The sequence below is a fragment of the Brienomyrus brachyistius genome, chromosome 2 (genome assembly GCF_023856365.1).
Source record: "Brienomyrus brachyistius isolate T26 chromosome 2, BBRACH_0.4, whole genome shotgun sequence".
Lineage (NCBI taxonomy): Eukaryota > Metazoa > Chordata > Actinopteri > Osteoglossiformes > Mormyridae > Brienomyrus > Brienomyrus brachyistius.
The window spans coordinates 2100508-2115593 of record NC_064534.1 but is presented as its reverse complement, the minus strand read 5'-3'; the positions used below and the strand labels follow the sequence as shown (position 1 = coordinate 2115593).

Sequence of the window (15086 nt, the reverse complement as noted above, 5' to 3'; positions counted from 1 at the left end):
ACGGATTACATTCAATTCAAAATTTGACCCAAAATGCTAAGTTGCCCGTTCCTCACATGCCATTAGGCTGGTGGTAATGATGTTGCTTGTCGACGTTATTGAGGAAGGTGCTGCGGGTGGGGGGGGGGATCATCAGTCGGATTTTCCCACCCTGACATCATGGTGCCCTAAGCGCTTGCGACCCCCCCAAGCCATTGATGGGTGTCCCTCTTCCATTGTCCCCAGGACTCAAGTGCCTCTCCTCTGTTTGAGCTTGTGCCCCCCCTCCCCACCCACTCAACTGAGAGGCATCCCATTTCAGCTCTGTTGGGGGGGGGGCGCTATTTAAGAGCTCTAGGTAGAGCTCTATGTCTGTGGGTGTGTGGGGGAGTTCTGACCACAGGCTTTCAACTGTTTAAGGGAAGGGGAGCTCTCCCTCCCATTCCCTCTTTCAGTGGCACTCTCGATCCCTCTCTCTCTCTCTCTCTCTCTCTCTCTCTCTCTCTCTCTCTCTCGCCCGCTCACTCGCTCTCTGGCTCTGCCTCCCGTTCCCCAGACCCAGCATCAGTGTGCCCCTGCTAGGTGGATGGAATAGGCAGCCTCCAGAGCAGGCGGACGGGACCGGTCAGAGGATCTGTCATCATCCCGAGGGAGAGCGACAGAGACAGACTCCCTGGAGAGACCCATCTGAGCCACCCCATCACGCCAGTTAACATTCTGCCCCCCCAACTCCAACTCACATTGTTTCTGATTGCACTGGGGGATTGTCCTTCAGAGAGAGCGTTAGCAGTTTGTGAAGAGGTAAGTGTCTACTGCTTCACCTGTTTGAGGTTTTGTTGCATTTGGCAGACCGAGGGAAGTTACTCGTCTATATTATATTGTGTGAGAAAAAGGTTTGCTTTACATTTTCATGCCAAAATCATGATATATCTCTCACTTTAATATTGCATGTCTTTGTATATAATTTCCAAGTGGTTTTGTGTATATGGTGGTCTAGGCTGAAATTTCACGTGCCTTTGTTTATATGTTAGGGTTATGCTGAAATTTTATGTGGTTTTGTGTGTATGGTGGTCTATGCTGAAATTTCATGTGGTTTTGTGTAAATGTCAGATCTATGCTGAAATTTCATGCGGCTGGGTTCAGCCCCACAGCCAGCCGAACATGCGTGTGTGACACTTGCCCTGGTAGTTTGTTTAAGATCCACTGGTGGCTCCCAGAAGCCTCCTGGGCTCGTGCTGGAGATGCGGCCAGGCGCAGCCAGCCGCACTTCCCGCATCCACGTCCGCTGCGGAAAGAAGCCCCTTTGTCTTGCCGGCTTGGTGATCCCCGAGTGAGAGGGAGCGGATCCCAGCACAGCCACCGGCTGCATCCACCCATTAAGCCTTTATGGGGGAAGTTGTTAATATTTTGAGCATGTTTCTGCCAGACATCTGGGGTTTGAGTCTGTGTGTGTTTTTTTAATGGAAGAGGAGCATACTGGGGGAGTGAACCAGCTACTGGGTAACTGGGGAGACTTGAGGAGCACAACTTCTGCCCAGTGAGGAGAGTTTGGCTCCTTGCTTAAGTCCCTTGACACCCTTAGGGGTGTCTGCCTCGGCCAGCTGGTCCGCGTTCGGGCGTCGCACTCCATCAGCTGGGTCCCGCTACTCTGCGCACATGTGATTCGGCATCAGCACAGACGGTCTGGGCGTGGGGAGGAGTGTGTGTGGCTTGGGATCGCGAGCGGGAATCCAAGCGGTGACACTGGAAGTATTGGGGTGTTAGCAAATACAGTTCAGGACCCCAGTGTGCGGTGGGGGGGGGGGGATTGCTGTATATCGGTGAACCCGAAATAATGATGATAATTTCATTTATTTGCCCCTACATCTCTGAATGAGATAAGCTGTTAGAAGCTGGACGGGTGGATGGATTTTTTTCCAGTCTGAAATAACCAAAAATAAATGTTCACAATAAGGTTGTGAGTGTGATTGTGAGCATGATTGTGAGTGTGATTGTGAGTATGATTGTGAGTGTGATTGTGAGTGTGATTGTGAGCACAATGCTTGCATATCACAGGCAACTGAAGGTAAGAATCATGATTGTGAGCATGATTGTGAGTGTGATTGTGAATATGATTGTGAGTGTGGTTGTGAGTATGATTGTGAGTATGATTGTGAGTGTGATTGTGAGTATGACTGTGAGTGTGATTGTGAGTATGATTGTGAGTGTGATTGTGAGTATGATTGTGAGTGTGATTGTGAGTGTGATTGTGAGCACAATGCTTGCATATCACAGGCAACTGAAGGTAAGATTAGCACTTGCCTGTGGGGGGGATTTCTGATTTAAATCAGGTATCTTGACATTTGATTTGCATATTGTGTGTATCAGTTACACTCAAGGTCACGTAATCGAAAGGTGCAGGGCAGGTGAGGGGTGTTGAGGTGGGGTCTCCCAGGGGCCGCTCTGCATGTTGTTCCCTGGGGGATTGTGTTTGGCAGCAGCTGCCCTTTGTTGCCACGCCGACCGTATGTGCATGTGTTTGCGTGTTCACTCTTTATGATGCCGCAAAAGGATGTGTGAGCACCGGGGCTCATTATTTGGACAGCTGTCATTCCTAGGGGAGGGATTCACAGTCCACTCGGAGCGTTTGTCTCGAACCGACCTCCTCCTGTGTTTCTCCATCCTTGCATTGTCTGAGCCGTGTTAAAGGTACCCCACCCCCCAGCTTAGGAGCTCCGAAGCAGGAAGTGCCATTCACTGGGAAGAGCTGACAAGCTCCCGGCACTCCATTAGACCACGGCCCCTCCCCGAACAAGAAGCAGACAGCCGGCCCCCGCGCCTCTGCGCCGAACAGGTGATTTATTGGCTGGTCCAGGTGCCATTAGACGGACAAAGATCTCAGCTCTAATACCCAATTACTGAACTCATTTGGGCAGGAGATAAGCCTGATTAGGCAGAGGAAGGGGTCCATTTTCATTACGGGCCAAGGTCTTGGTTGGCAGGAGACTCATTTGATGATGTTCAGTGGTTTCCTTGTAGCTATGAAATGCCATATCGGGGTTATTCATTCTTACACATTATGAAGAGATAATTGACATTTGGCGCATGGATTGCTACAGGAAGAACGGAGCTGACATGCTTCTGTCACTAAGACACCGTTATGCCTATTTATGGAGCTGAACTGCATCCGGTTAGTATGCTCCAGCTAACTGACAGGTCCTGTTAAGAAGTCAACTTACCGCGTCTTGCTAATTTCAAGAAATGACTCAAGACCCGTCTGTTCCAGGAACACCACTGCTCCACTGAAACGGCTCCATGCTCCGGATCGCTCTTACTGTCGCCGCTTTCACTACTTCTCTTACTAGGGCATTACTTTGAGCAGAAGATCTTGTGTAGCTCCTGCTCTTAGAAGCTCAGCTGAGCCGCCCTCATGTCAAGTCAGGTGCATGTTTGTAAGGTGCTATTTGCCTCACTTTGGACAAAAGTGTTTGCTGAATGAAATGCATGTAAATAATAGAATGAGTGACCAGGAAGGTCGTCAACTGCCAGCTGGACTCAACAGTTCAATCAGGACCATGTTTGACCTTTACCACTTGAACACTTTTATGACCGTCATAGTTGCTGGTTTTATGACAACATAAATCCTGGAATCCTCCTGGGGGGGTCCACCCAGTCATCATTCACACATCTAACGATGAATAAGGAATGGGGGGGGAAACGACTGGAAAGACCCCGATTTTTTGATGACTATGAGAGTGAGCATTCTGGAAAATGCCTTCTCATTGTATCCTGGAAGCCTCATTACCACTGCCTGTTTCGGCTTCCATGACCGCCCCTGCAGAAAGAGCCAGAGGGAGTCCCCAAGAATCTCCCTGTTGTGAAGGAGGGGGGGGGATTTGGTTGGAAAGACCAGCACGTGTGTTCGAGGCTGACATGACATTTCGGCTGGTTCACCCCTTTGCCCCCCCCACACTGGAATGCTGCCGTAACCGGTTGAGCTCTCGGACCATGAGGAGAGGTTTAAAATGGGAAGACCTGCCTGCCCTGGCCGGCTGAGCCCAAGGCTGTTCAGCCCCTACAAATATGCGAATCCGCTGCGCTCCCTGTTTGGACTCAGCGACCTACACACTATGAGCCTTTATTGCTGAGAGGCTGAAACAGATGTCCCCAAACCAGGGCCAAAGGCCTCCTTTCGTTTTCCATACAGGAATCATTTTCTCTTCATTGCCCAGAATAAGAGGGGGGAATTGCGCTATTTCTGGTTGCTACTCTGAAAAACGGAGTGTCTGTATCAGACGTCCGGAGTTAATGAGCGAGGGGGTGGCCTCAGCTGACCCTCATCTCTTATCCCATTATGCTAATTTTTAATTTATGCCTTTGAAACCACGGACACGTCATTCCTTTGAACTGTATGCACAGCACCGAGCGCGTCTGCCTCCGGCAGGGTTCTTGGCAGATGTGGAGGGAAATGGTGGTTTGTATGTTTAATTTTGTATCTTCATAGGATGTGCAGTTCCCTCTCTTAAGTGAACAGATGACACTACGGCACGAGGTTTACACGCCCACTCCAGTCTGCAACGTAGAGTTTTCCCATCGCTCCCAGCTATACCAATTACGCTTGGTCTGAGAGGCTAGAATTAGGACAAAGGACAGAGGAATTCCACTCGACACACAAGACACCCGCCCAGGGACACCCAGGGAGAAGGAGCCAACGGCGGTGATATTCGCTGAGCCTCCAGGAAACGAAGATGCAATTCCTCACATTCCCATGGAAAGATGAAAGCAATTTAAGGGGCTCGACTCCCTCTGGAATGGAGGACAATACAATTATTTAGTCACACAGCCAGTGAGCCAAATTGTTATTTCTGTCCGGAAACACGGTTTCTCTATCGAACCCTTTTCATCTCTTTGGTTATGGTGGCATCCATTTGTCCCCCAGTGCTGTTTGGAAGTGTGGAGTTAGCAATGAAACTGCATTAGCAAGGTGTCAAATAAAGATCATAAGGATCTAGAGAAGGTAGTGCTGCACCTTTCTGGTAAGTCGTGCCACACTGTATGGATTATGCTGGAGAAAATCAGTTTCCATCTGCAGAAATATCTCTAGTAGGATGTGGCGCAGCTTGTCGGCTTTATCAGAAGCAAATCACATTAGGTATGGAGGGCCTGACAGCGCGAGTCAGCGAGACGGCTCTTTGCTGACCCTCACGGCGCCGCTCGGAAGTCATTTCCAGCTTGTTGTCTTCCCCTGTCCCACTTTTCCCACGGGCAGCATTTAATTGGAAGCCACTTTCTGCGGGATCTGAGCCGACGTGCGCTGGAGGCGTGGTGGACCACGCTTACCTGCCGGGGACTGGGGGTGCGGGAACAGGGACCAGTGGCTAGATGGACGGGGAAGGGCCACAGCCTGAAGCTGGGGGGGGGGGGGGGGTCATTGGCCCCCACATGTAAATGAAGAGCTTCCATCCCACATTCCTCCTCATGCAACCCTCTGTCCTTTCTGTTCACGCTTCCACTTCCACTGCTGAGTGAAAGGTGCAGAAAAGCTGTATCATCCATCCATCCATCCATCCATCCATCCATCCATCCATCCATCCATCCATCCATCTTCTACCTGCTTATCCTGGTCAGAATCACCAGGAAAGTGATGAGTTGCCTCTCCGGTGACTGGTGACCATAAATAAACATGGAGCTCCTCCCTAACTTACTTACTTTCAGCTTTTATGACCTTCCTCATGGGCCGTGAATCCCGTTCCAGTACGGACCTGCTGACCTTCTGCAATGTCTGCACATAAAGCGTAGCGTGACCAGCCTGGGGCGGCAGGGGGATCTAGCACTTAACCCTCCTTTCAGAACTCACATGTCCTCTGGCATCATTAAAGACCAATAAAGAGTTTTTATAACCATGAAATCCAATCTGTCTTAAAGGCCCAGAAAGATGATTTAATGGCAGCTTGCCTCCATGATGCAAGTCACAGCATGATAAAAGATAAAAAGCTACTCTCTGCATCTGAGGCCATGTGCAAACCGGAACCAGACCCCTGCAATTCTATCTGGGATTTCAATTAACTAAATAGGTGATTAATTGATCAGTCAGTTCATCAAACTATAGTTATTACAGCATATTTTCCAAACTTGCTATGAAACACATTATTGTTATCAGCAGACGTGTGCAGGTAGCAAAGAAAAGACACTGAGAAAAAGTACAATTTCTGGTTAGTGTCTGGACTCATTCAAAGTTGGTGAATGACCACAGAAAAAACAAAGTAACTTACGTAGGGCTGTACTCTGTCCGGTATGTGTGTCTGTCAGACAAACAGCCAGTAAGGCTTCCTCAGATATCTGTAACATGAAGGGAAACTCATTCTGAATACAGACTGACTTTAACGAGAAAAAAACAGGCGGAAGAAATGTAACAGCTGAAGGCCTCCACACATGTACTCCCAGCGGGTGTCTTGGGTGTTTTACAGTGGTACAGTGGTCTTGTATCATATTTACTGTTTTTTAAGACTGGGATTCACAGTTGAATCTGAATAAATACTCACCCTAGCTGACATGTGTCTTGTTTGACTTAAGATCAGGTTGTATCGTTTTATGTTCCATCCTGCCTGCTTCCTCCCAGCTCCTCATTTGGCTTCTGATTAAGGAAAAGCTACATTGGCTTTGATGCAGTACCCTGGGAGCAGGGGTGCCGCTTGAGATTTTGGGACCCGTGAAAGCATATCATGTTGGGCTCCCAACCCAGACCAATCCAATTCTGTCCCACATTTTTTAGGGTCCCTGTCACTCAGGGGCCCTTGGAATCCCCCCTTTATGGCACCCCCGGTTGGGAGGGCCCGGGGAAGCCGCTGTCCTAGACGGACGAGGACCTGAGTGCAGTTTGCAGTTGAAGCCCATGTAGGCTGCTATGCAAGCCTCAGACCCCCCCGAAGATGACGCTCTACGCAGCCACCCATGTCGCCTAGTGGGTTGACCAGTACCGCAGGGGTGCCAGGTCGTTGGGTCTACCTGCTCCCATCGCCTTCAGATTCCTGGTGTGATGGCTCGGCTCACACTTCTGTCACCGGCAACTCCATTCCGTCAGAGAGGGGCCGGTATCGCACAGGAAAGAGGCAACCAAGTGTGGCCATAACCTGAAGCTGATTAACGTGTGAGCGTGGAGGCGTGGCCACAAGTACTGCTCCGCTCATCACGCGAACCGCTGAAGGTGCCTCCCTGTCTGACCATCATATAAGACACACCTGAGGCCCAGTATCGCCCACTTTACCACCGCTTATGTGGACTGAGCCTGAATCGATGCAAAGCAGCCCAGGACTGGGGGGCAAAGCGGCCCCCACCTTTGCCACATTAGCGCTCTGGATGACTTTCGTTTTTTTCGCTGCAGCCTTTTTCCCGGGGCGCTTTGCTTCCTTAGCAGACGGACGGAGCTTTTCGTGGTGGACAAGAGCCAGTCCTGGGCTTCACTCAGCACGCGGTGGAGCACGCAGGTCAGACCGTGTGCCAAAGCGTTGCCCTCATATGTACCTGTGCTCAGCGACGTCGGTAACAGAGATGCGATCCATCATCCCACTGATATACCACCTCCATGCTGGGAACAATGCAGCCCCTCTGCCGCAACCGGAGCGCCCAGATCCATTATTAACTCCATTTGTCTGAATTTTGATCCATTATTAATTTCTTTATCTGGGAGGTGATGGCGGCCCCCTCCATCTCGGCCCTGCGACCTCCATCACGCCGCTTTGTCACGCTCTGCCAGCATAAACGAACCATTAGCCACACCGCGGAACGCTAGTCTGTTGTGCAGCGTAGATCACACTTTATCACAGCTATGCCCATCAATCACAGGAGGATCTGACTCTTGTTTTATGTGACAAGGGGAGAAATAGGCATCCGCAGAGGCGGGGCCATCACCCCACCCCCTGAAAATAAAGGCCCACGCTTTAGCGCCCAAGCTTATGCTAACTTTCCTGCTAGCACTCATGCTAACGCTGCTAAGGAGTACCACACATCATTGCTGTACTACTTCATGCTTTCTAATTCTACTCAAGGGCCAGACCTGAAAAGTACCGGTCACATGGTAGAGCCTGGGCCCAGGCTCTGTTCGGCCTACTGTCCTGCAGGCGGAAGCTGCACACACTCGCACTGCGGGGCTCATGTCATGCTCACCACTTTACTTGCTTTGTGGAGCACCGTAATCTCTCAAAATCAATGTAGTGCTTCGGTGTTTTTTCTACATAGGTGGACTTTAGCCCATTAGCAAAGAAAACAAAGAATAATCCTTTTGCAACTGCCAATTCTTATTCTCACTGTGGGACAACCATTTTTTCTTTATCTTCACCATGGTAAAATGTGCAACATTTTAACATCGTTTTTACTACTTGCAGATAAGATTAATGACATATTCCCACAGTTCCATTTGACCTTCCTGGGTCAGCAGTCATCTCCAAGATGGCCGCCTCCCTCCACCAGTGCTGGTATTTTGTCCAATAGCTCCAAACTTCACCCAGCAACCGTGCGAAATGTAAATCACATACACATAGTTGCCCAATAATTTGTAATGCAGCAACCATGTGGAAGGAAACCCACCCCCCCTTACCCCATTCCGACATTTAAGCTTAATCGCTGTTCAGTCTGTGCAGCAAATTATTGGCGGCTACTGGGCGGAGGTAATTATGGAGGGGGTGCGCCCCCACTGGCCAGCCTCCTGAAAGCATGTGCATGACCCTGAGGTAATGAGCCTTCTCTCCTCACCGGGCAAACATGTGACAAGTTCAGCATTTCCCTAAAAATACACCAGCCGTTTCTGAGATCCCGCCCACCCGATGTCCACAGTGCGAGGGGACAAGACTCTCGTTCAGCAGCTGTGACATATCTTAGTGTCTGAGAGTTAAATTTAGAATTCAAATCTTACAGAATGCCATGTCTGCATTGAGCTGAAGTGACACAAACAGAGCATTATGGGAAAAAATTGGCAAGTGCAGGAAAAACATACACCATGCTCTACCTTCGTAGATGATCAATACCATCAGTTTGTCGATAATGCAATACAATCAAAATCATGAGATTAGGTCCATACTCAGATGGCTAATTTTCTTCTTATTATAAATCCTCCCTGGGTTCAACCATAGTGTCATCTGAGTTTGGACTCTATCTTCATTCACGAGAAATAGCAAGTTAAATTATGAATTACATCAGAAAGGCTCTGTGTTCCTATGTCTGCTATGAGGGCCGATGTTTCTCACCTCCATGCCATGGAAGCACTTGTGTCATGAGTCTCATCCATCCATCCATCTGATTTCTACCATTGCCTTTCCAATCCAGAGCCACAGGCTCCATCCTAGGAAGCAGCAGGCATGATCCATAAGGAGCAGGATGCCCATCCATCACAGACAAGCTCCTTCTATAGTTTAATCAGTAAAATCCAAAACAAAGGAATTCATTTCAATACTAGTACACAAAAGTCTTTTGAAATGAGCCATAAAAACAGCAAGTGTGAAGTCTGACCATACAGCTTTGACTGCAAAGGGGGGCCTTTGCGTACTGGGTCTTTGTGGGTTTCCCTTACTCAACAGACGGGGGTCTTTAGGGGGGATCTGGCAGAACGCAATATTCTTTTATGCATGAGTCCTACAAAACAATAATCATATTGTATCCCACACTGGACAAGTCGCATTAAATTTCAGTAATGAATCCCCCTTTTTGGAATGTGTATAGAGTGCAATTTTTTTTACTTTTAAAAATCAAAATGCTGTTGTTTACGTTGGATCAGGGGGTAATTCTAAGCACAGAGAATAAAGACATGATTGACTGGCAGTGGGGATAGTGATTTTTACTTGTTCAAAGTGACTTGCCACTAGGTTATGATCGGATATTTCTGCTTTGGGATACATGGTCAGTGAAGTGTGCAGCTCTGCTAATAATCCGTGACCCTGCCGGGCGTGGTGTTCGATGACCTGCGACCCTGCCGGGGGTAGTGTTCGATGACCTGCGACCCTGCCGGGCGTGGTATTTGATGACCTGCGACCCTGTCGGGCGTGGTGTTTGATGATCAGTGACCTTGCCGGGCGTGGTGTTCCATGATCAGTGACCTTGCCGGGCGTGGTGTTCGATGATCCGCGACCATGCCGGGCGTGGTGTTCCATGATCCGAGATCCTGCCGGATGTGGTGTTCGATGATCTGCGACCATGGCGTGGTGTTCGATGAACTGCGACCCTGCCGGGCGTGGTGTTTGATGACCCGCGACCCTGCCGGGCGTGGTGTTCGATGATCCGAGATCCTGCCGGACGTGGTGTTCGATGATCCGAGATCCTGCCAGGCGTGGTGTTTGATGAGCTGCGACCCTGCCGGGCGTGGTGTTCAATGATCCGAGACCCTGCCGGGCGTGGTGTTCGATCATCTGCGACCCTGCCGGACGTGGTGTTCGATGATCTGCGACCCTGCCAGGCGTGGTGTTCGATGATTCGCGACCCTGCCGGGTGTGGTGTTCAATGATCCGAGACCCTGCCGGGCGTGGTGTTCGATGATCTGAGATCCTGCCGGGCGTGGTGTTCGATGATCCGTGACCCTGCCGGGCGTGGTGTTCGATGATCCGCGATCCTGCCGGGCGTGGTGTTCGATGATCCGAGATCCTGCCGGGCGTGGTGTTCGATGATCCGAGATCCTGTTGGGCGTGGTGTTCGATGATCCGAGATCCTGCCGGGCGTGGTGTTCGATGATCCGAGATCCTGCCGGGCGTGGTGTTCGATGGCCCGCGACCATGCCGGGTGTGGTGTTCGATGAACTGCGACCATGCCGGGTGTGGTGTTCGATGATCTGCGACCATGCTGGGTGTGGTGTTCGATGAACTGCGACCATGCTGGGTGTGGTGTTCGATGAACTGCGACCATGCCGGGTGTGGTGTTCGATGAACTGCGACCCTGCCGGACGTGGTGTTCGATGATCTGCGACCATGCTGGGTGTGGTGTTCGATGAACTGCGACCATGCTGGGTGTGGTGTTCGATGAACTGCGACCATGCCGGGTGTGGTGTTCGATGAACTGCGACCATGCCGGGTGTGGTGTTCGATGATCCGCGACCCTGCCGGGTGTGGTGTTCGATGATCTGCGACCATGCTGGGTGTGGTGTTCGATGATCCGCGACCCTGCCGGGTGTGGTGTTCGATGATCTGCGACCATGCTGGGTGTGGTGTTCGATGATCCGCGACCCTGCCAGGCGTGGTGTTCGATGAACTGCGACCATGCCGGGCGTGGTGTTCGATGGCCCGCGACCATGCCGGGTGTGGTGTTTGATGAACTGCGACCCTGCCGGGTGTGGTGTTCGATGATCTGCGACCATGCCGGGTGTGGTGTTCAATGAACTGTGACCCAGCCGGGCGTGGTGTTCGATGACCCGCGACCCTGCCGGGTGTGGTGTTTGATGGCCTGTATGGGATCTGATGACAGCATGAGAAAATCCATTGGAAAGAGTGGAATTCAGGTGGTTAAAAGTAAAATTTAGTCAAAGGATGTGGGCTGGAATGGTGGGAAGAGCACAGCTGTCATACATGAGCACCAGGTGCTTGAGTCCCACACCACTGTTATGAGAACCCAGTTGTTTAAACGACAGGGAGACTTCAAAGTGACGACAGAATGTACGGACTAGAGAAACATCTGTTAGCATAACAGCAACCAACAGTCAGGTAACAATGACCAACCCACCCAACTGTCTAGTCAGGAAATTATGTTATAAAGCGTCTGTTCACGTGATTTCTTAATGGCTTTTTAAGCTGTGTCTATGCGACCTTTATTCCTGTTTAATCATAACTGGGGGCGACAGCGGAGATGGACATATTAAGCCTGGATGCAGCCATGTATTCCTCCAGGGCAGATCCTTGAAGCATTTACCCTTAATTGTTATGTCCCAGACATAATGAAAGGCTCATTGCTCCCCTCTCAGTATCATCAGAGCAGCCAAACTTCTGCACATTGTTGGCCCTGCCAGTATGACCCGTTGGGTCCTGACACGTCCACCACTGGGCTCCCCCCGGGGACGATGTTCCAATCACAACTGGGTACTGGGCCACCAACTGTCTTTTGTCTCTGTCTCAGACAAAAAATAAAAAAAAAATAAGAATAATAAATAAGTAAATAAAACAAAGCCTCAGTGTCTGTTTTTAAAGAAAAAATGGCGGGAATTAGCATTTTGGTTCTTTGAACAGCCAAGTCGCTTGGAAGCAAAGCGCTAATGAAGGCAGATTCCTGTTTCCCACGCTGAGGACGGGTGGTCGCTGGCTTTTCGCTGTTCCTCTCCATCTCCATGATAATTTGAGTATCTGCCCCGCTGACGCGTCTCGACGCCCCGGAGTGGGCAGCTCTCCTGTAAATGAACCGAGCTCGTCCCTGGGGCGCAGCGCGGACCTCCGTCATCCCGAGTCTCCCTCGCGGGGGTCTTTATCTCACTTTCATTATCATTGCTGTCGCGAGTGTGGTTACAAAGAGCAGCTCTCCATCTCTGTGAGTCTCCTCCCTCTGCAGCTTCAGACAGGCGGGAGCCAGACATCCGAAGGGAGAAAGCCACTCGTCCATCCAGAACTAAGTCCTAGTAGCAATTCATCACAAATTTTCCGGTTTGTTTTGTTGATTCAATCCACAGCCTGCGATGCGGATGGGGGGGGGGTTGTCTCTGCAGTCTCACACCCCATCACTCCTCCCATTAGAGTCGCACCCACCCCCCCTCCCCCTGGCTCCCACGGGGAATCTGTCATGACCGCTCTCGCCCCTCACGTGTATAATCAGAGCTGTGGGATCGTTCACCAGGGGCTCATCTGCTCTGGCGGCAGGGCGGGGGGGGTCGCAGGCCTGTCAGCTCCCACTAATCACCCGTGGGCTAGAGGTCAGGCGTCAGCGTGGCTCCCTGGAGGACGCAGCACCTGTAACTGGCCTGTCCACATCTTGCCAGTGGCACTGGCACCCACCCCCACTCAGCCAGCTCCCGGCTGCCCCCTTCAGAACCTGGACCTCATTCCCAGGCTCAGTGCCGCCTTCAGACAGAGACTGCGTACTGCAATCATAACCCGTCACAGCCTCTCTCTCACACACCACACATGACCGATTTAAAGCTTCCTGATGAATATCTGCAGTGGAAATTTCTGGATTTTTGATCATATCCATTGTAATTCTTTCTTTGACTCCTAATGTAATAGTGCCACACTGTTTCATTCTGGGCATAAATAAAGGGTTTGAATAGCTAGTAGAAAAACGTAGATATTCACTGCTATTTTAAAAGCATATAAGCTGGTGTGTCTGGTCGTATTCTTCAGACATGCTTCAGTGCTCAATGTTGCTTGAAGAAATGTTGGCTTTGGGGAAGGAGTGTTGCTGGTATATCATCCAGTGTACGGTGATTTTTGGAGGGGGGGGGGGGGGGCAGGTTCAGTGATAGAGGCCCGAAGGGAGCAGCAGGGCGGATGGAGACACGGCTGCAGTTGCAGTAAGGAAGCAAAGCCTGCAGTAAGCTTTGGGGGACCCGCTGCCCACGAGGGCCCTGCCTGCCTGCTCTGTCCCACCCAGCACCAGCTGGCTCCGAGTTCCATGAGGAGGACGTGTTTAATATCTGGAAAATGCGGGATGGTGCAGCTTTATGCTTGACGCGTGCGCATTTTCCCGCTCTTGGTGGAATCGCATTGTGCGAAGCAGACCCTGAGAGTTCATTCCCATTTTCACAGCGGCGTGATTTAGCACCTTCTCATATTTTTAGCGCTAGCAGCGTTTATAGCCCATGCCAGGCGCTCTGCCTGCCCAGGAGTCCCACCCACAGCCAGCGCAGTGTTTTACAGCCGCTCCTGTCAGCATTAATCTCCAGCTCACCGCTGGAAATGAAGGGCCATAAATGAGGAGGTACGGTCTGCCGCGGTCCGTGGGACCGGACCTACCTGCACATCCACCCCCAACTTGACTGGGGCAAACCTGTGAGCTGGGATTGCACCCTTAGGTGCCAAAGCTACAGTGGAATTCAGCAAAGTGGCCGATGCATATGGACGCCTACTGGGGAGGGGGCTCGAAATAACTCCACACTCATTAACGGTTGCGGGTGCATCGGCTTTTGATGCAGACCCACTGTACTGCAACCAAGTATAACGTTACCTAAACTGTACAGAAATACATGTGACCCCTCCTCAAAGAGGGATATATCCTTTGTCCTCATAGAGCCTCTCTGTTTAATGCAGGAAACACGAGTTTGTCCCCCCCACCCCCTCCATTTCCCATATCAGTTTGTTATTCTAATTCCTCAGTTTGATCCGCCGTGAAGGATCCGTGACACTGGCAAGCCCTTTTCCAGGCCTCCAGCATTTTCATGTGTCCCATTTAAATTATTCACTGTAATAATCTGATTAGATTTAACACCACAGTCTTTTTCTCACTTAGCCGATCGCTGGCGCCTGCCTGCGGGAGTCTGATCCATCTCTCGTGCGCCCTGTACCCTACAGGAGCAGGGCCGTCCCATCCCTCACACTTCCGAGTTCTTCCCAGCCGGACTTTCAGTCACACGGGGACCAGCATGAGGAAGGACCCTTTTCTCCTGGGCTGCCTGGGGGTGGCCGCATTGCTCCAGCTCGCAGCCGCCGGCTTGGTCCGGAAGGTCATCCGGCACCGGCGCGAGACCTTATCCCCCCGGGTGACGGAAAACGTCTCGCTACCACACCCAGATGAGCCAGTTGTCTTCAACCATGTCTACAACATCAACGTGCCCTCGGGCTCTCTGTGCTCTGTGGATCTGGATTCCCCTGGCGGGACGGAGCTGAAGCCCAAGGTTACGCAGCCAGAGCTGCGCGCCACCGAGCACACGCTGGACGCTGACAACCAGATCGTCTTCACACACCGCATCAACATCCCACGGCAGGCCTGCGCCTGCGACAGCCACCTGCCCAGCCTGAAGGAGCTGCTGAATCGCATCGAGGCGCTGGAGGGGGAGGTGTCGAGCCTGAGGGAGCAGTGCACCAGCGGGGTTGGCTGCTGCGGAGTGCCCGCTACGGGTAGGCTGATACACCCGGGGGCAAGCCTGAGGACCAAGCAGTGTAGGGGGGCCCATGAGTGTGTGTGTGTGTCTTCGGTTTGGGGAGGGAGCTTAAGCTTTGTGGGGCGCTGCTTCCCGG

The 15086-nt window shown here is 51.3% G+C and overlaps 1 protein-coding gene across 1 annotated transcript in view; it reads left to right on the top strand.

The window, feature by feature from the left end:
- The first annotated feature begins 423 nt into the window (after positions 1-423).
- Positions 424-15086, top strand: part of tncb (tenascin Cb) — a 49597-nt gene continuing 34934 nt past the window's right edge. Inside the window, exons 1-2 of the mRNA XM_048994031.1 lie at positions 424-780; positions 14421-14966. Coding sequence (XP_048849988.1) covers positions 14492-14966 — 475 coding nt within the window. The 5' untranslated portion in view covers positions 424-780; positions 14421-14491. The remainder of the gene's footprint in view (positions 781-14420; positions 14967-15086) is intronic.